The sequence below is a fragment of the Pectinophora gossypiella genome, chromosome Z, assembly GCF_024362695.1.
Source record: "Pectinophora gossypiella chromosome Z, ilPecGoss1.1, whole genome shotgun sequence".
Lineage (NCBI taxonomy): Eukaryota > Metazoa > Arthropoda > Insecta > Lepidoptera > Gelechiidae > Pectinophora > Pectinophora gossypiella.
In genome coordinates this window covers 23,897,282-23,924,248 of record NC_065433.1, presented here as the reverse complement: position 1 = coordinate 23,924,248, position 26,967 = coordinate 23,897,282, and the positions used below count along the sequence as shown (strand labels likewise).

General features: G+C 39.2%; 1 protein-coding gene across 1 annotated transcript in view; it reads left to right on the top strand.

Annotated features, from left to right (window-relative positions):
- Positions 1-26,967, top strand: part of LOC126380305 (mothers against decapentaplegic homolog 4) — a 66,136-nt gene that overhangs the window by 14,690 nt on the left and 24,479 nt on the right. Inside the window, exons 6-9 of the mRNA XM_050029631.1 lie at positions 212-343; positions 772-888; positions 1,500-1,604; positions 23,666-23,796. Of these exons, the coding sequence (XP_049885588.1) occupies positions 212-343; positions 772-888; positions 1,500-1,604; positions 23,666-23,796 (485 nt within the window). The remainder of the gene's footprint in view (positions 1-211; positions 344-771; positions 889-1,499; positions 1,605-23,665; positions 23,797-26,967) is intronic.

Sequence of the window (26,967 nt, the reverse complement as noted above, 5' to 3'; positions counted from 1 at the left end):
AATGCCTTAATCACACGTGTCAAGTAAATCGGCGAGAAAGTGCACTTGTCCAAGTAACCAGTGCATGTTGTCATACATTATGACGTGTGTCAAGTGCTTATACTGAGTACAAGGCAGAGAGCACTCACCTGTTTACTGGACACGTTGTGAACGAGGTATTATTTCTCATTTAAAAGTAAAACATAGGTACTGAATGTAGATTACGTTGCAGCGGCAATGCCAGTCAATATCTCCCCGGGAGGCACTACACCTCTCATCGACGGCAATAATACAACCTTCTTCAACGCTACAGAGCAAACCACAGCCGATACACAAATGACGCAGACATTACCAGGCAATACAGGTAATATATTTGCGATGTCCTAATAAATATCCAGAATAGTTTAAATGTGTATTTATTAACTTTTGAAAGGACAAGATTAGGAATGATATATTAATAGGAAGTCACAAAGTACGGGCATTTAGTGAGGAGATATGATATGAAACGTAATATTAAGAGGAAAGATATGAGTATTGTGTGAATATCCTTATGTATGTGAACGGTGTGAGTACATGATGAGTATCGAGCTTTCTGTCAGACCAACGTGATAAGTGGTGAGTCGTATCGCTGTCTATAGTAATGGAGCCAACTGTGTTAGTGAAAACTGCACTTTGGATTAAACTGAACTCATTAGTCCAAGTCCGATGCTGGGGTACAGCAAGCCAGTGTATCACAGAACCACATTGACTCAGTGGGGAAATTTTAGCATTAAGTCTTTTATCTTTGCGCAGCGGGCACGGTATGCGTGTCACCACAACCCGGCGAGGGTACTGCGCAGCAGAACGGGTTCGCCGCCACCAGCCCGCAGCCACAACCGCAGCCTAGTCCACGCACGCAGCACCAACAAGGTAATACTATTCTTGTTCTATCATGTAGTAGAGTCGATGACCTACCTCACCAGTGGATATTAATCCTTCAGTCAGTTTTCACGGCGTGCGTAATTGACAATCAGATCACATATCTTTTCTTTATAGGTTATTCCCAATCCAGAATGCAAGGAAACTACGCTGTAGGCATGATTAATCATCTCCCTAGAGTTATCCCGTATTGACAGGGTCCACTTACCCAGCCTGAAGATTTAACAAGTCTTTTTTACAGAAGCGATTGCCTGTCTGACCTTCCAACCAGCGAAGGGAAAACTAGCCCAATACAGGCTACGTACGTCACATACCTCCGAAACGCGCATTTCTCGGGAATGTGGGTTTCCTCACGATGTTTTCACCGCTGAGCACGTGATACTCATTTATGATCCAAACATAAATTCGAAAACAAATACAATAATCATTGGTTAAAGCTCGTGTTGGGATGCAAACCTGCGACTTCACAGTACTCACTGTGTCAAGCGTTCATTCAGTTACGGCGCCTTGTGGCTGGGCTACGACGGCTATGATCCCCAAGGTCTTGCTGTACGGTTAAAACTGCACGGTGAAGACTATTCTAGCCAAAGTCCATGTTTCAGGCACTTGGACCGGGAACAACACGCTGACATACACGCAGAGCCTAGCTCCCCCGCCCGCTGCGCCCCCTGGCCCTGTCGACGCCCCTTCGCACCACCACCATTATTGTAAGTACTAATACATTTGACGCCTGCAGCTGGAGCAATATTTATCATACAAAGTTTATTTACCTTTATAGAAAACTAGCGTCCTAACAGCACGTCAGCGAGTCGTGCAATATCGAAACAAAAGAGGATATGAAAATAGGGTAGATGGCGGTGTACGTCTCGATATACTTTTTTGTATGTGTGTCAAAATGTCAAAGTGTCTATGGAATGGAGAAGTTGATTGTTTTTTCTTTTCATCAATCTACTAACACGCTAAAGATTAATCTGACATCCATTTTTCAATATCTTGTCTTACGTCGGAGATAGTACCGCAAGTAATGCCCAGAAAGACAAGGCGACTTATTTTTGAATCTCTCGCTTTCAACTCACGTGCGAAAATATATACCTGTCTCATCTTGCAAATAACAAGGTCTGATGTGTTACGTAAAATGGGTACAGACCCTATTATAGTACCTATAGAGGTACTCAGCAGTTGAGGCTATAGGTGGTTTACAGTCTACGCGTAAGGTAGGTTTTGCCTTGCAAAACCGTTGAGAATAGCTGGACTTAAATGGGACAAGTATGCACGAGATCACATCAAGACATTAGGGATAAATTGATGAGTGTGGGACCCTGCTTATACTCCTACCACTGAGCGAGCATGTGTGTTGAAGAAGAGCAAAAGGTTTCAGAGTTTTCATGGCTTTTCCCTATAAACAAGAAAGGGGTTAAGTGCAATTTTTGGTACTTATCTAAAAACTTTGAGTACCATTTTTGCTATAAAGCTTCGCCAGCGGTGGAGTCATCGAGGACGACTCAGGTAAGTCGAAGATAAATAATAAAATACTGATAACGAAATAGCAACAAGTGCAAAACGAGTAGACTTTTCCTCATTCTATTTATCAAGAACGATCTCGAACGTTTTGTTTTGGCCACCTAATTTGACAACCTAGTCAAATGAGATACTTTTTACGAAACGTCAAATCTAAAGTTTTCTTTGGAGTTTGTATGGAAATACTGATCTGTGACGTCATTAATAAAAGCGTTCAAACGTCGTACTCATTGTTACTTAATACATGAATAAAATTCGAAAATAGGTCGAAAAGTAAAATGAGACTGACTTTTGACCCCGTTAATTACTTTACTTGGAACCTACCCCATTGTTCTAATGCCTGGATATTTAGTACCCTTCTAGGGAACTAGATGTCGCTGCAGGGATCTAAACATACCAAACAAAATAGTTAGATGGCGGTACCCGTTAGTACGAAAACGGCAAGTAGTATTATAAAATTTTGGTTAGCAAGGAAATCAGGTAAATAATTATTTGCTCAGCATAATTATGTGTTTGTCCACCGTAAAAACAATCGCACAGCAACGCCTGGTCAGCAACTGCATGATTATGAACAAGATTTGATTTTTTATGAATAAGGCCACCTATTGTGCTTATGTTTTTACTTGTTGTGCAATAAAGTATTATTGATTGATTGAAGATTTGGTCGGCTTTATACAGATCTGCATTGTGGCTATAAAGTATCCTTCGATTTTGTAATGTAAAATAAAAAAGTACAAAAGTTGTAAGTCTTGAAACAACTATTGAGAAGTAGGAGAATCTTCCGCAAGTATTAATAAAAAAGTTGGAGACCTTTCAACGACTTTACTTCCTGAACTGAGAGCCTCAAAACTATTTCTACAACCAATTTAGAAAAGTTTATACCGTCATTCGCATATATCTGTGTTGGATGAGTGTGTTTACATTTACCTCGCTCATCGAATCAAATGTGGCTTCAAGTGGTACAGTCTAAAGGAACTAATGTCATTAGGCTCTAGATCTCGTTCGAAAAATCACATTGTGAAACTGTTCTTATTTTGAAAGACATTGCAAATATGTACTCTTAGAAGAGTGACGCAATTCATATTAATCTTGTATTTTCGAATTTTTGTTCAACAAAACCCGAGTTCCTATAGGAGTGACATTTTTCGATTTAAAATATATGTATCATTGGAAGTTCTCTCCTTAATGAGGCACTTTCCAGGCTAATTTCCCCAAAAACATTATAGATGGCGCTGTACAGATTTTCCTTCGTTTAACTTTCTAATTACATGGATAATTGACATTATGCATCTTTTACAGTAGTTTTTGGGCATAAATGATGACCCTTTTTATTACACCCAGGCACCGTTACATCTTCCACCTATTATTATTCTGATCAAAATCAAGAGAAGGAATTATAGGTAACAACATAATTCTATACATAATATGATCCAAATATCAAATGCTTCTGCCATTACATTGTATTTTGGAATAATGATGTACCCGAGTAATGAGAAAATAGGTAATTATCGTGTTAAAACTGTACAACGCCATCTATAGTTTTTGTAAACGTAGCCTGGGAAGTTCCTCATTCAACTGCCGCAAATGTATGTAGAGTGTTCTTGAAGAATTATTTCATCATCAACAGCCTATATACGTCCCAATGCTGGGCACAGGCCTCCCCTCAATCAACCGGAGGGGGTATGGAGCATACTCCACCACGCTGCTCCACTGCGGGTTGGTGGAGGTGTTTTTACGGCTAATAGCCGGGACCAACGGCTTAACGTGCCCTCCGAAGGACGGAATCATCTTAGTTTTTCGGACAATCAGGTGATTCAAGCCTGAAAAGTCCTTACCAAACAAAGGACAGTCTCACAAAGTGATTTAGACAATGTCCCCATCGGGAATCGAACCCGGACCTCCAGATCGTGAGCCTAACGCTCTAACCACTAGACCACGGAGGCTGTAAGAATTATTTATTTATTTATTTCAAAAATTAAGTACAAATTGACGTATAATATGTTACCATATCTAATTGAAGTACCCGAATTGACGAAGGGATATTTTTTTAATTTTTAAATATACCTAACTATGTTTCCACCCCGTCATCCATATAGCGGTCCACAATGTATGAAAGCACAAAGACAGTTTCTTCCCAGAAAAAGCAAATCTGTGATTTCTATTGGCTCCAAGTACAACACCAACTTCGAAATGTGTACGTCTGCAGTCGGGAAAACTTAATTACCGCGTTTCACATCATTTTCTTGTGTCCTCTTGTAGTTAGGTTAGGCTCCGTCCCTTTCGCGTAGCGCGCTTTCGCGCCTTTTTGTTCCGATCTGCTTCCCGTGCCCATTTCCGCGTCCGTACCCGCACTTTGTAATCTGGGGGATGTTTGTGTAACTTAGTATTTGTTTAGACAGATATAACCCTGATTATTGCCTAAAACTTCAATGAGTTTACAGGAGTTATTAGTTTCAACCTTATCTCGTGTGGGAGAGATCAACGATCGACTGGTGACAGGGTTACTATTGAGCCGCCAAAGGCCCCTGACATGGCGCATGTAAAGACTGCATACTTATTTAAGTAATAAATTGTAGCTGGGACCTATTTAGCGTGTCCTCCTAAGCACGGATCATCTTACTCTAGGACAATCGGGTGGACAGTCCTAAGTCCTAAAAAATACGGATTACAGATTTTTCTTTATTGACCCCACTGAGATTTGAACTTAGGAGTTCCGGATCGCGATCCCAACTCAACCACCAGACCACCAAGGCAGTTTCAACGAAACACAGGCTAGGATTTTTCTTTTCTCTTTCTGAGTTACACGATTAGGGCTCTGAATGGCGCTCTAGAACTTCTATAATAAACAATTTCTATTCTATAACCTCCTTACTACATTCCTACTTCCATGTTCTATACAGAGTGCATGTCTAAACAATTACACGTTGCAAAATTTCTCATTCGATAAAAATGAAGCAATTTACGCATGATGTAATAGAATTAATTTAAACCGGGAATGAAACGAATTATCTAAGAAGTTATTTTAGTGCAAAAGCAAACTTAAACACTGACACGATGTTAATATTTTCAAACTATGCATATGTAGGCTTAAGTCCTCTTTAGCAATAAAAACCAATAGTGTCAGTGCTCGAAACATCGAGCACCGGCGCAAATGAAATGTAATTCGAATTTTAATTATGTATAGGTAAAAATTAGCAATATAATACTAAATACTCCTACTACGTAAGCGCCTATTTGTAGAATCACCAGGTCTTAATTTTCGTCCCAATTAAAAAATATTAAGAGACAACTATGAGTCAATATTCAGAAGTAATCGACGTTTTTGTACATAATAGAGGTTACACTGAAATATACATAATTATAAACTTTGATTGCCATTAAAACTGAGAATTTTTTTTAATACTCTTTTTCCACACTTTTCACCCCCTTTTGGGACTGCATTTTATTGTGGGACAGAAAAATATAAACTTTGATTGCCAATAAAACCGTCAATACTTTTTAATTCTCTTTTTCTTTTTTATCGATAACTTTTTGTCTTGTTTTCGGGACTGTACTTTATCGTAGGATACCCTATAAGATGTGCATAAAGCTACTAATAACTCTTTTATTTCGGATTGTCACAAGTTTCTTACTAATTCTGAACAATAATAATACGAGAACTTGCGGAATGTTCGTTTTCGCAAGGATTTCAAATTGCGAAACTTTAGCGGGGGTTGTCTGGTGGATTCGGGACATGCGCAGTAGGGGCGCGCATTGGCGCAGTAAAGTTAAAGCAATGCAAGCAAAGTTGGTCTGCAACTGCGCCCACCTTTATTTAAAGGTGCACCGATAGGAACCACCTGTTACAGTCCGCTTCCGCTGCTCCCGGGACCTAAGCGTAGAAGCTTCTGTACTAAATTGCGCGCTCTATCACTCGAGTGATGGCGTCCACATCCAAATGTTCCCGCAAAAATAACCGCGCGTTAAAATTGCAGATGGAATCCCGTGAGTTGAAACAGAAAATTTAAATTTGGAATTATTCAATTTCAATTGCACTGGTTATTTATTGCTTGATTATTTTTTGTAATGTACAAATATAATTATATTTTGATTTTTCCTTTGTTGCTTTTAAGTGTAACTTTGTGGTGAATAAGAATAATCTACAATCTTTTTTCGTCTGTTATGTAGGTACGGAAATTACTAATTTCGCGTTACAATGATTTGAAATGAAAAGAGCTTATGAAAAATTAGATAACAAATCTCCTCGTTTTATTGCGTATTTTTCTCTCTTGGTTGAATTTTTGAACATGCACCTATACATAATAACGGACGTGATATTTAGCAAGTTTTTTAAGTAACTACAACAGACACAAACACAAAGCTCGGTTGGTTTTACTTAGTTCATTTTGCGATGGATGTACCTCTGACTACCCTATTGGGATATGATCGTGAGCTATTATATTTAAATAAGGATCTCTTAAAGCCTAGGTTTAGATTAGGTTTGATCGTCAACAAAAGTGTACTAATGCCCAAATCGATTGCGCCATCGAAGTAAATAAGTAAACACTAAAAATGCACCCACATTCAATCAATTAGTGTGAAATTTCAGATTTGAATGCGTAATTCGCTTCATAATGCGAATTCAAAGCTCTGGCATGGCTGTTTGAATAGGGATGGAAACAATCCGCCCATAGCGCCGGTGGCGGTGTACCTTTGACAAACAGACGGACAACATACATGTATCCATTACTTAGTGTGTGTTACAATACCTACCACAACAAAATTGCCGCATACTAATTAATGCCCGTAGCTTTCCCGCGCAGTGAACGAGTACGTAAGTAAAATTAAACCTATCCTATCGCACGTACGTCGTGTACATGGAGTTACAGAACTAAAATATGGAAGTTTGAAATTGCATCCTGTCTCTCAATTTCATGTAAAATTTATATTTGATCTAGTTGCAATATGTGTTTTTAACAATCTCGATTGTTTTACACTCATAAAAGTAAATAGGTAATAGTATCGGTGATCCTGTCCGGATAATATTTGACTTACACGTGTTCGAATCACGGCTCGGGATCTGACCACTGAATTGGACTTTGAGGTGATGATCTTTAGTTCATTTTTGGAATTGAATTTGAATTCGTAGATAAATGATATCATAAGGATTCCTGAATTTGTTCCCGGTTATTGGCAATAGGCGCTCTCTATTACATAGGACTTAAGCATAGCTCGCGAGGAGTGCGTATAATATACTCACACAGTATACACCACTGCCAAGCCTTTCGGGGATACAGGCGTGATGTTAAAAAATGCAAATTCAATCGCCTGTAATCTGTAATAAGGAGCGTATTCAGAGGAAAACTTTCAGATACTTTTGATACGAACTCTTTTTAACCCCCGACGCACAAACGACGGGGTGTTATAAGTTTGACGTGTCTGTGTAAATGTGTATGTGTCTGTCTGTGGCATCGTAGCTTCCAAACGGATGATCCGACTTTAATGCGGTTTTATATAATATGATAACCGATCGCGCCTTCGCCCATATTATATCACCATGTTAGAAAGGACACACACTGTCGGTTTTTACGAAATGCCCGAGAAGTTGGGCAGCTCTATTTTGTTTTGTTAGACACTCCAAAATATGAGAGAGAAAAAGATGTTATAAGTACAATATAATAATTTATTTGGGATTGACTAAGACACAAATTCCCTTAATTTTGTCTGTGTTTTTTTCCCAGAATACGCGTAGCTTCACCACCCACGTGCATATCGCCAAAACCGATAATTCCGTTTTCCGAGTCCTATTGTTCACTGTTCGGCAATTAAGGGTAGTGTTCGTGCCAAATTAGCATTTGAAGTTCGTACTATCAATTTATTTATTTATTTTATTTATTTATTTACATTTCGCGACTAAACAATATAATATTTTATTTTTTAATATATTATTATAAATTATTTTTGAAGCATGATAAGTACTATATGTATGCGCGCCGTCTATACAAGTTTGTAGACGAAGTAAACCCTCCTTTGCTCGTAACGTCTTTCCCTTTAGCAAGATTTAAAATGTAACTCAAAATTGTTCTATGTCCTAACGCCTTTGTAATACTAAAGGGACATTTTGCGAAAGCACCTTTCGCGATCAAGGGAAATTGTGAGAAAAGAACATTCTGCTACATAACTATATAAAAGTATGTCAACTTCTGTACTTAAAGGCCTTCGTGGTCCAGTTGAGCGTTGGGCTCACTATTCGGAGGGCTACGTTCGATACCTGGCGAGGACACGTCTAACAAAAAACTCTTAGAGACTGTACCTGGTTTGCTCAGGTTATTGGCTTATTCATCATCATCATCATCATAATAAAATCATCCACTGATGGACATAGGCCTATGTCAAGGTTACCCACAATGACTGATGCTCTGCTGGCGCATCCAGCGTTTTCTTGCGACCTTCAGAAGGTCATCGGTCCACCTATAGGGGGCCTGCCCACGCTGCGTTTTCCGGGCCCCGATCGCTACTCGAGAAGCCATCGGCCGTCCGTTCTACGAACGATGAGCGACGTGTGCGATGTACAGATTGTTAGTGACATCGTAACGAATACTGAGGGGGATGATTCAGACTATGATTCAGAGTTAATATCAAGTGGAATTTTCCGTCGCAAAATTCATGATATTTTACATCTATATTTTTGCGATGGAAATTTCCACTTGGTATTAGGTATTAACTCATAATGATTCAGCACTCACTCCCCTCAGTATTCGTTACAATGTCACTTACACCCCATGCAAGTACGTACAGATAGTCATACAAGTTCGTATGGGTGTTAGTGACACCGTAACGAATACTGAGTTAATATGTGGAATTTCCTGCCGGTAAATTTAAGAAAGTTTTAGTGTGTTTTTGATTATTTTCAGTTCCATATTTTTGACGGGAAATTCCATTTGAAATCAACTCAGAATCATGGTCTGAATCCTCCCTCAAAGTTTTCGTTACGATGCCACTAACATTCTGTATAAGCGACACCCTATATGGCTTATTAGACTATCGGTATAAAATGTATGGCGAAATCGTGGTCCCGCCCACTGGCTGGAGAGCTATTACACTGCCTGATTCCGATGCCAGAGCCCGCGACCTTGACGAATGGGACCCTATGGGCAGGGTAATTTAATAAACGCTATTAAGTCGGTAAGAACGAATGTTCTATCAAAATGCAAAACCCATTGTGTCTGGAAATCTCGGCCTTACGAGAATAAGTCTGTATGGAGACATAAATATTTCATATTTATTTAAATATTTACTTTTATTTAAAGTACTAAGTATTGTGATTTAACGTCGTTTCCTTTCGCTTCTGTATAATGTTTTGCCATAATTAGCGACCCCCAATATATTAGCGCCCTACGTGTATAAGATTAAGGCATAATACTACGTATAGCACGGCAAATTTCCGCTCCGCACCCGCGGCTGAGCTAAGTTTACCTCACCCCCCTCGAACATAGTTTAGTCTTCAATCGTATGGTATGTAGTGTCTGTGTAAAACGAGGTGTTTTGTATGCAGTGTCTGGGGTGTGATGTAGGCCTAGGTCTAATGTCTAAAGGTTATCCGCCACTGTGTACGGCTTTTGATACCAGTGCTTATTATTCTGAGGAAAATGTTTAGGTACTCCTCTAGACACCATAGAAGGACTAAAATGTAGTCATTCGTCACACTCTCCGCGACCGTTGTGATTATCTACTTATATTATATAGTAACACTTACGTAAATCCGCTAGACTGCCATAAATAACCTTTAGAAAAAAATCCGCCTCTAAGAGGTTTCTTCCCTCGAATTTTAAAATTTTCTTTCCCCGAAATACATTTGCTAAGAATTAAAAATAAAATGAACTTGAACCTTCTATAAAAGTATAATACCAGTAAGTGTGACGTAATTTTAACGAGAAGTTCGTTTTAATTATTAATCTTTTTCTATAAAATTTTCGTGTTAGAACAGCCAACATATAAAAAAAGAAAGCGCTGTTCAACACAATTATTATATTTTAATAAACAGCCTATACCTATAAGTCCCACTGCTGGGCACAGGTTTCACCTCAATCAATCGGGAGGGGGAATGGAGCATACTCCACCACGCTGATAAGTTTTTTACGGCTAATAGCTGTGACAAACAGCTTAACGTGCCCTTCGAAGCACGGAATCATCTTACTTTCGGACAACTGGGTGATTAGCTGCAATGTCCTTTGACATTAGATGTACTTTGGCATTGATAAAAAGAATTAGTATAGTAATTAAATGAGTTTGATTAACAGCTTAACAAATTCATCATTCATTATCTAAAAAATAAGTCTACTAAGAAGAATTCAATCTCTTAAGTCCTTTATTGAGCGCTCTATCAAAAGTTTGCATCTTCTTCCCTGTGTGTTGTGAGATCTATGACCGGTCTTATCACCACCGGTGTCAGGGTTCCATTCTACCATGGCTCATGTAAGGACTACATATTTACTTAGGTAAATATTAAGGACCGACTGCTTGACATGCCCTTCGAAGCAGGGATCATCTTTCACACAATTTGGTGGTCAGCCTGCAGTGTCCTAACCATACTAGGGTCATAGTCACAGGTCACAGTGATTGTTGTCATTATTTCCCCACCGGGATTCGAAACCAGGACCCAAAGGAGCTCAACGCTTCATCGCAAGACCATAGAGGCTGAAGTTTCGAAAGCGATACTTCTTCAGAAAATGGGATAATAAAAATAAGAGTTAAAACTAAAACCCGTCAAATCGCGCTTTAAAAAGTATGAAACTAGAAAATATTTCTGTGACATTCTTCCGAATACTCATGAGGAGATATCCGTGGTCGTATGCCAATCTGTCCTAAGAGTGTTCACCACTTGGCTATCTACGAAAACATCACAAGGTGATTTTGCAAACACGTTCTGATGTAGTTGTCACTACAAAGGGACGATAATAACAATTTTCATTTCAAACTTCCCTCGTGAATTGATCTTGTTGTAAAATTGATGATGTATTATTTAATAAATTCATTGTGTTGAACAGCGCTTTCTGTTTTCTCTGTTTGTTGTAGTCACTCAATCCTTTGGATCACTGGCTTGCTTCTCAAACGGGGAGCATCGGTTCTAACCCCGTCACCAGCTTTGCACCAATGAGTTATTAATATTAATTTGTCTTCAGTGCAGTTTTACGGCTTCCGTGGTCCAGTGGTTGAGCGTTAGGCTCACGATCCGGAGGTCGCGGGTTCGAATCCCGGTGGCGAAATATCACAAAAATTACTTTGTGACCCCAAGTTTGGTTAGGACATTATAGGCTGATCACCTGATTGTCCGAAAGTAAGATGATCCGTGCTTCGGAAGGCACGTTAAGTCGTTGGTACCGGTTACCACTTACTGATGTAAGTAAGTAGTCGTTACATGAGTCATCTCAAGGGCCTTGGGCTGCTCAATAATAACCCTGACACAAGGGTTGATGAGGTTGGTACTCCACCTCACCACATACACGATAGAAGAAGGAGAGAGTGCAGTTTTCACTAACACAGTTCGTTCGACCATTACAGACTTCAATACGGCTCGCAGCCCATCACGTTGATCTAACAGAAAGCTCGGTGAGGTGTGGGTACTTCGATCATCTTGCGATGAACGTACCTCTGACAACCCCGTTGAGTATAGTCGTAAACTTGTGTGCGTTCTCTGTCTCGCAATCGGGAGTTGCGAACTACGTTACATCTACGTGAATACGTACGGTCAGTGCCCTAACATAGGAACCACTTGGCCTAACAGTGCCCTAATTAGCCTGTATGTATACTTATGTTCCGTATGTACATAACGTAAACATACGTTCGTAATCACTATTGAGCTACCTCTGTAGACAGGAAAAATAATACATGTTACTTATAGAACGGTGTTGAGGAGCTCAGTGGCGCAGCGGTAAACGCGCACGGTCTGCGATTGTTGAAGTTAAGCAACTTTCGCAAAGGCCGGTCATAGGATGGGTGACCACAAAAAAAAAGTTTTCATCTCGAGCTCCTCCGTGCTTCGGAGGGCACGTTAAGCAGTTGGTCCCGGCTGCATTAGCAGTCGTTAATAACCATCAATCCGCACTGCGCCCGCGTGATGGTTTAAGGCCCGATCTATCCATAGGGAAGGCCCGTGCCCCAGCAGTGGGGACGTTAATGGGCTGATGATGATGATAGAACGGTAGCTCTCCGCCCCGCACCAACTCGCATCGGGCGCCGACTTCGCCCCTTGTGAGACTTACTTTAGTCTTAAGCCGATAAGGGGTAAAAGGGGCGCGCGCGGACTGTTTTGTCTCGCTTGCACTTACGCATTAGGCACACGGTAATAAATGAGATCCTTGTACAGAGTGTCCAGGGTGTGCTTTAGACTAAATGATCGTAAGCCGCTAAGGACGAAGGCCGGATTTCCACTGACGCGGAGATGGGCGGAGAAGAACGGAGATGTGCGGATTTGAGAGCGAAAAACGAAGACGCGCTGTCATTCTCTTCCTCACGGTGATTGGTCGATTTCTGCACATCTCCGCTCCTCTCCGCCCAGCTCCGCGTCAATGGAAACGCAGCCTAAGAGCGAGCGCGCGCGGACTGATTGTTTGAGATTTTTGTATGGACTGCCCGGGGTGTGACAAGGACGTATAATGCGGCGTAATAACGTAAAATAATTACAAGATGTACTTTGCAAATATTTTATTGTTCGCTAAACTTAAACACTTCACTTACTTCACATCACATTGCGAGACTGTCCTTTGTTTGGTAAGGACTTTCAGGCTTGAATCGCCTGATTGTCTGAAAAAGTAGGATGATTCCGTGTTGGAGGCACGTTAAGCCAACCCGCAGTGGAGCAGCGTGGTGTAGTATGCTCTTTACGGCCTCCGGTTGACTGAGAGGGGGATATATGTGCTGTGCCGAGGTTTTTCTTGCAGCTTCTTTTCCCCGGCTATACAGGTTGTGAGAAGCTGCAGTAGTTTTAGGCGGATAAGACGTTCGTTATGTAAAATTGACGATTCAAAGTGTAACTATGTTACCTACTGAATAAAGATATTTTTGAATTTTGAGTTTTGAATATAGGTTGTATATGTTTTATAAAAATACGAAAATGCGTTTGTTCGTTTGTCGTTCTTTCACGCAACACTGGAACGTGCCGACGCAACTACGAGTTTTTTGCGGTATTTATTGGCTGGCTGAGAGCGGTGCGGACTAGTTTTTACTCCGGTAACAGTTCCTGTGGAATACACAAACTCTGTCATATTTTCACACAACCACGAGATTTAATCCGCGGGTAAGAGTTAGTAACTGTTAATTCATGCATATGAGTGGTGCCGGCGGACACTTACTCTATCTAAATATATTCATAATCAGTACGAATATTAAAGTATAGATAGAAATTTACACAAGATTTTGATGAAAATTGACAATTCAAGGATATTTTCGAGACCAAACCGGCAAAATTAGAGTACATAATATATAATACATAAACTTATGAACAGGCCACAATTGCTTCGATAACACTTTGCAGCCGCAGAAACCCTTATAGGGTTGGAAGGGGGTGGGGGAAGGAGGGGTTGCAGTTTTAGCATTCTGAATGTATGCGTTTAAAGATGTTCTATCACCGTAATTACTTATCCGATTTTAATGAGGAAATTAAAACGAGGCGTATTAATCAATTTATTACGGATACATAATTTGTGGTGAATAAAATAAGAACAAAAATAAATAAAGTACTGTAACGTGTAGCGTGTGTGTGTATGTAGTAAGTAGTGTACTTTTCAGTGACAATTGTTGACGTAGTTTTAGTTTTTAATTAACTACTTGTTTTTGGTACGAAGTACTATGTAAAGCGGATATGATCGGATATTATGGACCGTATTCGAAATCGCTGGCGGGAAGCTCGAACGCTACACAATGGTGAACTGCTTGTTAAAAAAAATACACATCGATTATGAAGACCGAACCGCGTGGTATCCAATTAATGAAGCTGATTTAAAAAAAAGATGTACCTACGTCAGATTTTCAGTTCTGTATTTTCTCATTTTTTGGAGCTGACTAAAAATGCGCAGCTCGTAATAGATATGTGGCCTATTACCTACCGCAGTTATATCGTCGTACGATATTGCGTTGTTTATTTTCCTTTAAATCCGTGCTGCATATTTTCATTTGCATTTTTTTTTTATTGTAAATACATTCGAACATTCCGCTCTAAGAACGGTTTCGATACCGCCTCTATGAACATTGAAAGATACATAGCACGGTGGAAAAATGGTTCACTGCGCATGACGAAGCGTGCCTTAGATAAAATAAAAAGAATCCAACTACACTGACCTGCAAAACTAAGTACTGCGCTTTTAAATTTAATGTTTTTCTGAACTATAGAAGTTAAGATTTAAAATAAAAAAATGTTTTATAGACAATTATTGTATCAGCTTTCTTTTTAACTTATGTACAAAATTAAACTATATTTTTCGAGTCCTTTTTATTTAGGAAGTTTGTCTTGTTTATATAAAAAGTTATTATAATTTGATGCTTAGTTTTGCATGATAGTGTATTTCACTATTTCTTTTTTACCTTTTCCACGCAGAAACAAACCTATGCCTGCAATTGCTAATACAACATTACAGAGACAGCGTAAAATATAGAGGAAAATGCTGATTTTCCTCTATAACTTTTGTTTTTTTCTAACTTTTACATCACGCCTGTATCCCCGAAGGGGTAGGTAGAGATGTATAATATACACAACCACTCCTCGCTAGCTATGTTAAATCCCATGTAATAGAGGGCGAGCCTTTTTCAGTCAATCGAGCACAAATCCCGGAAAACACTTGATATCACAATCTTAATGTGGCTGCAAGTTGTCTTTGATTACTTGTGGCTCTGCCCACCCCATTAGGGATTACGGGCGTGAGTTTATGTATGTATGTATGTATATCAATTATCTATGATCCAACATAATTCAAACTCATAAAGTCGAATTCAGTGGTTTAGAGCCCCAGGCGGGATTAATATAAAACAAACAGCCTATAATAATACCTCCCATTTCTGGGCACAGGCCTCTTCTCAATCAACCGGAAGAAATGGAGGATACTCCACCACGCTACTCCACTGCGGGTTTGTGGGGGCGTCTTTGCGACTAGTAGCCAGGACCAACATCTTAATGTGCCAACCGAAGCACGGAATCATCTTACTTTTCCGTACAATCAGTTCATCATATTAGAAGGCTTAAGAATTTCACCTTTAGGTAAAATAGTTAGGAGGTACAAAAAATATGGAAATACCACTCACTGACTCACTGACACACATTACTCATGACGAAATTCCCTAAACTTCACACGTTTAGGAACGGACATGAGCACTAAGACATACAACTTAAGAACGTATGTGACATTTGCTAAGGTTATATATTCAATAGTAATGAGTTAGGGTTCTAAAGAGTACATTATACCGCCAATAAAGCTTTACTAGAATTTCTTTGGATTCCAGATGTGCCTGATTGTTAAAAATGCTTTTTCGTATATCAACCCTTGGGGTTGTAGGATATCATGAACGACATTGCCGCGGCGCGAGGGCGTTTGGAGTTACAGAATAACCCTTGTGATTTTTCACGTTTGTCCCGTTCATCAGGTTTCGTATTAATTAATAATTTAGATAAAGGAGCAAATATCTGTACTTTCTTGTTTGTTTCTTTAATAGTGACTGCAACACTTATTTTAAATCCGATAACTAACGGATGCATTTGATTATATTTCTCGTATAAATAAATCCTAACCTATTACGTTGGTTTGACAGAAAGCTCGGTGAGTTACGGGTACTTTTTTTTTTTTTTCTCTTTGGCGTTTACGGGTACTTAGTTCATATTGCATTATTATATCTTCCATATGACAGGTAATAACATAACTATTACGAACTAAATGAATATGAATATATTGCGATGGATGGACCTTAGATAACCCCAATTAGAGACATACTTGGTAGCTTATGTTGCGTTATGAATAAACCGTGATTTTACGTCACTATTGTAATGTGTCAAAACGGCCATCATAGCGTGCCTCTACAGTGAATAATGTACTAACTACCATACCGGTAACTCCGTCGGGTATTTCTGTTGGGGTTTCGACCTATCCATGTGTCAATTTATAGCCAAATCGGTCGCGCGCCGCGGTTTAGTAGTGAAGAAGCGAGTAACAGACTGATACACCGAGTTAGCTACTGCCGAATTTATAAATATTAGTTTGGACTGTTTCTCTTTTGTTTTACGCGTTGGATATTGTAATATACCAGAGTTTTTTTTTTGACGTGACTTATTGTAGATTTGCGGCAGATGGCATTAACTACTTGACCGGAATTAACTACTTGGCCGGAATTTAACTACTTGGCCGGAGATACCCGAGTAATACAGGGGTTATGATATAGAAAAAGTTTAAACCTTTACTTGCACTTCATAAGAGGAAGTGCCGCTTCATAAGTCTTAATTGGATCGCCTACGGTTTACATCAAATAAAAGAAAGCAATGAAAATTGTTGAAACAATTATAAATTTTCTTAATACTACTTAAACCTCCAGCGTATTACTTTCTATTCGGAACAATTGGAACGTACTTAGACCATTTCAAGTGGGTCTTAAGTTAAAGGCATTCGAGAAATGCAATAGAATGCTAGAGTGAAATTCTTAGAGTCAACGCATAGAAAGAAAATACTTGGCCTTAGTACAGTTCCGCGATAAGCTGTACAATTGATGTCGACCTATAAAATTGTAAACGGAGCTTCGTATTGTTGTTTTTCCAATTTGTTTTACTTTTGTTTTTTTTTGTGTATATCAAGGCTCACATTGACTGCCAGAACAACTAAAGTAAGAAATTCTAGTTTATGTGCGAGTGCGAGTCCCCACTGATTCCCATTTGTCCGGCCAATGCCATCCGATGCAAATCTACAATAAGTCATATCAAAAAGATATTACAAATAACCCGACTACGTCCCTCGTCAATCATTTCCGTACAAACGAATGAATATAATTTCCATGTTCATCAAATAATAGATTTATCACACAGATATTTCATGTGTCAGAATTTGAATTCAGAACGAAGTTATTTTTTTTTTCACTCAAAACAAAACAATAAAATACTTAATGTGTGACTCTGCTTGATCCCTGAAAAACTTTGTAGGCAACGAATTCGATTATGCCTTCTATAAGTGTTGTTTTTCTAATTTTCTGCTAAAATTTGAGATACATTTCGATTGCGCCGGGCTTGGGATTTTTGAGCATTCACGTTACGTTTTTAAAAATCTTCTTTTCTCATAAAATATCTGTCGCCGTTACGCAACAAGTAAACCTAGTGTAGTTCATTTACGGAGACTATGCTACACTGGATAGGATAGAATTACAGACTTGCTTGTCAAAGGTAGGATTGCAATGGACATTCCTTTCAGAGGTACCGAGCTTGATAACGTCTCGTACCGTGCTTACAGGATTATTGCAGTTCTAGTGCCCTATTATACATCATTATTTACTAGTGCTTTGTTGTTTAAAACATCGATTTATATCTAACGTATTTACTGCGCTTGAATACCACGGGTAAGAAACGAAAAACATATTGTTTATTATAATGTCCAATTCAGAAAACTACTTTTATATGGCCCCAATTCCTGCAGACACCTCAGTTAAAGCTATACCTGTCGTTTTCTTATCTGCCGAAAAGGAAAGGGATGGATGATTGAAAGCTCTTAATTTTAAGAAGAATGAGTAAATGAATGAATAACCCTCGCTGGTATGCAAACTGTTTGACGTGGGCTGTCAACTTAATTCTGTCGGGTTATTGGCTAATGCAAATTTTTTATAGGGTTGTTTTTGATCTATGCTTAAAATTGACGTGTGTTCCATAAATTTTATGCTTGTCGGATAAGAAAATGATACATAGAACTTAAAATAAAATTGGATGGTGTTTACAGGAATTAGTACCATTGGACAGCCTCATCAACCCTGACACCAGGGTTGATGAGGTTGGTATTCTACCTCACAACCCAAACGAGCAGAAGAAGGAGCACAATTGGAAATTCAAAATCGTTTTAAAAAGTGTTACATGGCATTTACTACATGATGGTGTATTGATTTCTGCTTTCTGTTAGACCAACGTGATAGGTGGTGAGCCGTTTGCCGTCTATATTGGTCGAGCCAACTGTGTTAGTGAAAACTGAACTTAAGATAAATTAACAACTCATTGGTTCGGAACCGGGTATAGGTTTATCTTTGATAATTATAGGTTTTATAGAATCTTTGCCTTATTAAAGACTTACAGTCACTAACGTGAGGAGGCTCGGTGTCGCTCAGCGGGCAATGGAGAGAGCTATGCTCGGTATTTCCCTGCTCGATCGAATCAGAAATGAGGAGATCCGCAGGAGAACTAAAGTCACCGACATAGCTCGAAGAATTGCAAAGCTGAAGTGGCAGTGGGCAGGACACATAGCGAGGAGAACCGATGGCCGATGGGGCGGAAAGGTTCTGGAGTGGCGACCACGTGTCGGACGACGCTCAGTGGGTAGGCCCGCTACAAGGTGGACCGACGATCTGGTGAAGGTCGCGGGAAGCCGCTGGATGCGGGCAGCGCAGGACCGATCGTCGTGGAGATCCTTGGGGGAGGCCTATGCCCAGCAGTGGGCGTCATACGGCTGATGATGAGTCACTAACGTAAGAAACAAATGCTTACTTACTTAATAATAATTATGATTATGATGCTGTACAGAAACAAAGTTATAGGATGCTCTACCTAAATAGAAATACTTTGTATTACATAATTATTAAGTTTGGCCTTAAAAGATCGATTTGAGCCAGTAAGTTTTATATCGAACAGTACGGTAAGCGGTCATAAAGTTGTGCTCATATATGATTACAATCCCATACCGGGGCAGCGCAGGACCGATCGTCGTGGAGATCCTTGGGGGAGGCCTATGCCAAACAGTGGGCGTCGTACGGCTGATGATGATGATGATGACCGGGGTTCGAACCGGCGCCCCCCGTTTGAGAAGCAAGCCAGTGAATCACAGGACTTGAGTGACTTAAATAAAAGGGTTCTAAAGAGAAGGCTTTAATAAAATAATTGAAACCATCCTGAAACAGCTAACTGCTTCTATATTAGAAATTAATCAGATAAAATACGGCGCTTAGTAGCAACTAATTATTTTACGATGAACATCGTGAAGTAGCTTTAAACGATGCAGGGTTTTACGATTTAGAGCCCGCGTCGGGATTCGAACCCATGACACAATGATGTAAGTCACGCGTCATGCGCGTATGAAGTAAATCGGACTCGCACTAGGGCTTTTTTATAATAACATCATCATCATCATCAGCCCATTAACGTCCCCACTGCTGGGGCACGGGCCTTCCCTATGGATGGGTAGGGAGATCGGGCTTTAAACCATCACGCGGGCCCAGTGCGGATTGATGGTTATTAACGACTGCTAATGCAGCCGGGACCAACGGCTTAACGTGCCATCCGAAGCACGGAGGAGCTCGAGATGAAAACTTTTTTTTTGTGGTCACCCATCCTATGACCGGCCTTTGCGAAAGTTGCTTAACTTCAACAATCGCAGACCGAGCGCGTTTACCGCTGCTCCACCGAGCTCCTCAATTTAATTTATTGATCAATAGATTACCTGTAATTTCTGTTTTGTGATGTTATTATAAAAAACTCGGTTTTTAAGGGACTCTTTGAAAAACGACGAAAGACTGCCGTTAAAAAGCTATTGTCTCCGTACAGACGGGCGGACAGACGTACAGACAACAAAGTTATCCTATGAGGTTTCGTTTTTCTTCAGTTTCGGATCCCTAAAAAACTTTTATTTCATGCGATATCAAGAAATAAAAATAAAAATGTTAGTTACATAATAACACAATGTAGGTCTGTTACCTATAAGTACTTAGCTACACATAATTATTTGTTTTTCTTCACTCTGAGTTTAACGGATAAACTTTTTCTTAAAAACCCCCGAGCTGTTTATCCAATAAGCTTAGTTATTTTTTTCTAGACTGTTATTCTCAGTATATTTGTCTGAAAGGTCACGTTGCTAATGCGATGTTTATCGGTTGTATTATAGTGAATAGCTACCTACCGGTTTTGTCTATAGATGCGTCATACGTCGAGAAGGATCCTTAAATAACTGTCCGTGAAAATCCGTGATAGCCCTGCGAGAAAGCGTGAGTTCCATCGAAGTGTCACGGGTTTTAATCCCGGTTCGACCTCTAAATCACTGAATGCGACCTAATGAGTTTGAATTCATGTTTGGATTACAGATAACTGATATCATGTGTTGTTTTAAGTTTACGCGGTTATTATCATAATTAAAGCACATAATAACGGGTTCTTACCGCGTTTAAATGGGGATATGAGACTCCAGATATTTCGACACTGTTGCAAGTGCCATGATCACGGGATGACTGATGAGATTGGAGTGGAGTAGGTAGATCCATAATTTTCTATGGGCAGACATATCTGTCTACCCTCTTTCTTTCTTTTTCACCACATTGAAACGGCCTAATGTGGTGAAAAAACGTGAGGACACAGTGAGTGCGGTTTGTCGTAGTGAGTTCAGATGGTTCCGAACATTCCGATATCAAAAACATAAACAAGCGGCAAAGAAAAAAAAAGATTCTTTCGCGCTTACGCGAATATGACGAACACAGCGCGGGAAAGAAATAATTCGTTATATGAAAACTTTAAGAGAAATAGTCACAGACTGTTGTTGTGGGAAGGTATATTAGGCGCGTTAGAAAGGTATGAAAATGAATAATAGTAAAAACGTGTTTATTTTATAAGTGATACATAACATAAACACTAAACAGCCTATATACGTTCCACTGCTGGGCACAGGCCTCCCCTCAATCAACCGGAGGGGGTATGGAGCATACTCCACCACGCTGCTCCAATGCGGGTTGGTGGAGGTGTTTTTTTTTACGGCTAATAGCCGGGACCAACGGCTTAACGTGCCCGCCGAAGCATGGAACCATCTTACTTTTTCGGACAATCAGGGGATTCAAACCTGAAAAGTCCTTACCAAATAAAGCACAGTCTCACAAAGTGATTTCGACAATGTCCCCATCGAAAATCGAACCCGGACCTCCAGATCGTGAGCCTAACGCTCAAACCACTAGACCACGGAGGCTGTTATAAGTGATAATTTTGAATATATAATTATTTTCTAAAAGAACACACACACAGTTTAGATTAGTTCCAAAAAGGTTTTACAATGCAGACAACAAGGTCTATGGTTACAACATCAATATAACAGACGATGCCGGCCATTGAGGGAATATATCCACGTGCGGCTGTTGTTCTCAATTGAAGCTACGGCGAACTAGAGATGGTTGATGGCAATAATTATTCACATCGATACATACACCTCGTATTACATATAGACCACCAATCTCTGTCAAAAAAGAGTGCGCGGCGCATCTTGTCACAAGCGATGGCGTGTAGTAACTTTATTTATTTATTATTATTAGGCCTTAAGTAACACTCGTATAAATGCAATGTCCTGCAAAATTGCATAAGCAATTTGACTGTAGGATCAGAGTCTCACTAAGACATGGTTAAATTACAAAAATTATAGGTACCTGCTAAATTAAATCTAATAAATATTTTCTTAACTTATTTTTAAACAGTTTTGGCATATTTTTAATGTTCTCAGGCAAATTGTTGATGGGATAATTGTACACTCTCGGAACAACCAGTTTGCCTGAGGCCATTGATCTAGTATTATACTTATTATCTATTTTATTTACTATTACAGATGCATTACAACCGATATTGCACTTTATTTAAACAGCCATAACATCTTAATTTGAGAGACCGAATTTATACTATCTACAGAACTTAATGTATACATATTTACATAACGGTTTAGACGTTTTTTTATTAGAAAACTCCTTAGTGAATGTAAGTCTATTCGTTTATAGGATGCCAGTGTTTCAATACGTTGCACACAAAGACCTTCTATACTTGGTCTTAGCTGCACATGTCGGTTGCCATCTTGAAACTGATTTTCAATTTCAGAACGCACCGCGACCGTCCTTTTTGTATTCTGAAACCAGCCTTAGATACAAGTTAATAACGACCAAATTGTTTACTTATAATTTTCAGTTGTCCAACAGTTTTAACCACAGAAACACCTCGAACACGTTATACAAAACACCTCGTTTTACACAGACACTACACATTGACGTTATCGTGTGTGTGACGTCTGACGCCCATACGATTGAAGACTAAAGTCAGACCGAGGGCGGTGAGGGAAACCTACCTCAGCCGCTGCGGTGGGGAGCGGAGAATTTGCCGTTCTATACGTAGCATTATTTCTTATTCTATGCCATAAGACTTTTTTGCGTGGTTTTGACAACCGTATCTTTCTTTGACTTTTGGTAATTTGCTTTGCGATCGCTTGTGTTGTAAGATAATATTTCCGGAAACTTCTGATAATTAATGTCGTATAGTCACATAGATTTATGTATAATACTTTAGAATAACAGTAAAAATATTATTGAATGAGTTCCAATTTATGTTTGGATCATAGATAATTGGTATGGCGTGGTTTCCAAGGTTTGTGCCCGGTTAATGGCAATAGGCTCTACCTACATAAGACTTAAACGTAGCTGGCGACAAGTGGGTGTATATTATACACCTCTGCCCCCCCCCAACCCCTGCTATCCCCTTTGGGGCTTGTGATGTTATGTTATAGTCCCCTATTGAGCACCACCCTTTTGTCTACCGGAGATCTACGCGTGAAGGCCCCCATAATCCTCTAGTCCTATTTTAGTCCTAAGTCGTATACCATAACAATCGTATGGCATAACGATTCGGGATGTAGTTGGTATATACTCGCAATTCCTTTTATGCGGCCATTTTCTGTAAAATGTTGCTAGCACAACCTTTCATTCTATTATCGTATAGCTATGCCTACAAGCTCTTTACCCTTGGAACCATGCATGTATTCTCCTATTGTGTGGTTTGTGAGGTGGATTACCAACCTCAGCAACCCTGGTGTCAGGATTATTATTTTCTACGTACTTACCTCAGTAAATAGGTAGTAACCGGAACCAACGTGCCTTTCCAAGCACGGATCATCTTACTTTCGTATAATCCGGTGATCAGCAATTAATGTCTTCACCAAACTACCTACTTCCCTAAGTAATTTTTGTGTCCTTCGGGATTCGGCCTGATTTTTTTGTCTAACAGCCGTTTGTTGCCAAATTATAACGTTTTTTTTTTTTTCAACAGATAACGGCAATCCAGGCGGCCTGCTGTCCAGTCAGCCGGCACCAGAGTACTGGTGCTCTGTCGCCTACTTCGAGCTGGACACGCAAGTCGGGGAAACCTTCAAGGTGCCGTCGAGTAGACCCAACGTCACCGTGAGTGTTTATACTTTTTCATAGATTACGTGGATTATGAAAGACGACAATGATTTTTGCAAGTAAACTTACCCCCGTATCATTAAGAGTTACTCGGCACTGTGCGTACCAGAGCTGAAAACATGGTATTATTTGAATGGAAATATGCTACAAAAATCTCTCCGCATGCCCCAGAAATAAACTTCAAAAGAGAATTACGTACGGTATTGCACTTAAATTCTTTTTCAGTAACAATATTCGAAATGAGCACCCAAATACGCGCTCCGTATTGTACCTATCATAGGTCTGTATTTGGCGTGTCGATTGTGGTATCATTATATATAGGGGAAAACCTTACGGCCCCTTGTAATGTATTGATTTAAAAGATGTGTTGCTGTTGCAGTTTCTTGTCATTTCTTCTCATCAGCCATAACACCTTGCGAATTGCATTGTCAATTACATTGACCTTCATCAAGTTTATCCATGATAATTACGTTGAATAAATAATTCTGATTTCCTGAAATGACTGATTTCGAATTACTACTCCTAATTAGGCTGGGCAAAAATTCCACAAAAAATATAATTATGTTTCATCATGTACATTAGTTTTATCGTGTTATTAGTAGTTAGATAATATACCGCTCTGATTGTTTTGTTTTACGAATTGACACTTATAGTTATTATAATGTTTTCCATAAGAAATAAACAATATATAAGAAATAAATAATAGTAAAGCGACTCCGTGACGTGTCTATGTTCTGATTTTGACAGAATTCGCAAGGTCATTGGCGGCTATAGGGGTCTTAATAGACATGGTTCGCGATTTTCTTACATCATAGTCTGTACCATTCCAACAGGTGTTTTCTGTTTTGTGGAGCAAACTTCCTTTGTAGTAGCGTGTCTGGTCCTTTCCATACATTTTAGTATACCACCTTGGGAGAGTGGTCATTTTGGGAGTTGCCGTTTTGGGAAGTGGACGATTTGGGACAGTGGTCCTTTTGGGAAGTAGACGTTTTGGACCTAAAGGCACCATAATACCACCGGTGCTTTTTTTGTACTTTTGGAGTAACCCTAAAAGCTTACATATCGAAATAAGTATCAACTACTGACGGTGTGTCGTTATGAACATTTTGACAGGCAGTACAAATGCTCGCCACTGGCGCTCCATTTGCGCACGTTTTACAAACATAAGATCACGCCTATTTCCCGTGTGGGCAGGCAGAGAACACGGAATTCCACTTACTACGATCCTGACACACCTCTTTCACTTGCTCCACTCTCATCAGTCGCCTTTTAGAGTGTTTTTATCCTATGCCGTGTTCATCAAAACCTCTAAGTCTACACGTTCACAAGCTACAAGTTACTGACGAGCAGGTGTAAATTACGTTTATAAAAAAAAAGTAGAGCGATTGTAAAATATACTTGTGAAATAAACACACACATGTAACATGTAATTTACATGTATAGTTTCGATAAACACATTCTTGTGATGATGAAAATTTTTACAAGAAAATTTCTTGTAATACACAGGGCACTTGGGATTTTGGGTTTGCTATTCACTTCACAACCTAAAAAGTCAACCTCAGAAGGAAAACATTTAATTTTTGTTGACCACGAATCGTCAAAAGAAGGCATAAAGGACTTTGTTGTGATCCAGTAACATGACAGTGTTCTGCAATAATTGTTGACCAATAATCATATCGTACGGCATTACATGAATTGGCACAATATTAAACTTTACGCCCGTAAAATACCTTGGATTTGATCACGGTATGCACGTCGAGGCTTCTCGCGTGCGTGTTGGCCGCTATTTTTCTAGTACGGCAAGGGACACTGGCTTACGTAGTATATTATATAGTCCCTAGCCCTGGTATCGGCTTGCGGCTCTTGGTCCCCTACGTCATTTAGATATTGCAATAGTGTTCTTCCCGGCAATATCCAGTACACAATACACTGTATTGTATACAATATTCTTCATTATTCATAGTGGATTGCGTTCGTACCTTCGAAAGTTATGTTTCGTAGTGTTGTGATTTGCATTGGTCTATAGTTTGTAAAGAAAATTGATTCAGGTATTATTCAGGCTTCAACAAAACCATTCATTCCCTTTCTCGTAATTGGATTACATATAAAATTCCTAAAAAGCAAAATGCTAATATTAGTCACAATAGATCTTGTAAGGACTATCGGGCTGTTTCAGCATGAGTTCTTTTACAAAATAAAAAAGATAATTTTGAAAATAGAATTCATTCTACAAAGTTCAAAAAACCTGCCATTCTTTTTGACTTACCTACGAAAGTTTGTTGAGAATAACTTAACAATAAGTTCGATGTTTGCTCATGCGTTGGTATTTTCAAACAAATTCAATAGGAATTAATTTTAAGAACTAGTTGTGACGTTTCGTAAACAGTATCTCATTTGACTTGGCTACCTATTTGACGCAAATAGTTTGAGGGCCTGTTTCGATATATTATGTTCAAACGCTTCAACCGGGATTTGGACCCGGGGCATCCGGACCGTGAGTTCAACGCTCAACCACTAGACCACGGAGGTCGTTAATGACATGACATGTTTTCAAGACTTATAAATGACGCGTCAAATAGCTAAATTGCTATTGCTCAGACATCGTTTTTCCAAATATGCTGTACAATAGCATATTTGGAAAAACTTTGGAGAAAACAGAAGAACGAGTAGAGTACGAGAATAATATTTAAAAAAAAAAAACAAAACAAAAAGACTCGACATCCACCACAGGCCTCGTAAAAAAATAATTATAAACAGTCAATGAAATCCACACAAGCTTCGTCAAAAGCTCGTAGTAGCAGTAGTTTGTTATTGTGTAATACATTTTCAAATAATAAAAATCCAATATAATTTATAAACATGATTTCTTAAACAAAATGAACAAAGCCATATACTTATAAACAATTTGCACAATAAATTAACACGAAACCGTGCTATTTACTGCACTCGTCAAAAAGTCCGCCCCATAAGTAGTTTTGAAAATACAATATAAGTAGTTTTGAAAATAACGTCATCGATTCTCGCCCAAATATAAGGAAATTATGTAATTGTCATTACCAAATTATAATTTTAATGCCAAATGAGAAGCAAATCTAGACTTCCAAGAAGTGATATTTACAAGAAAGTGGCAGTATTTTGTTATTAAATGAAATAAAAAGGGCATACTTT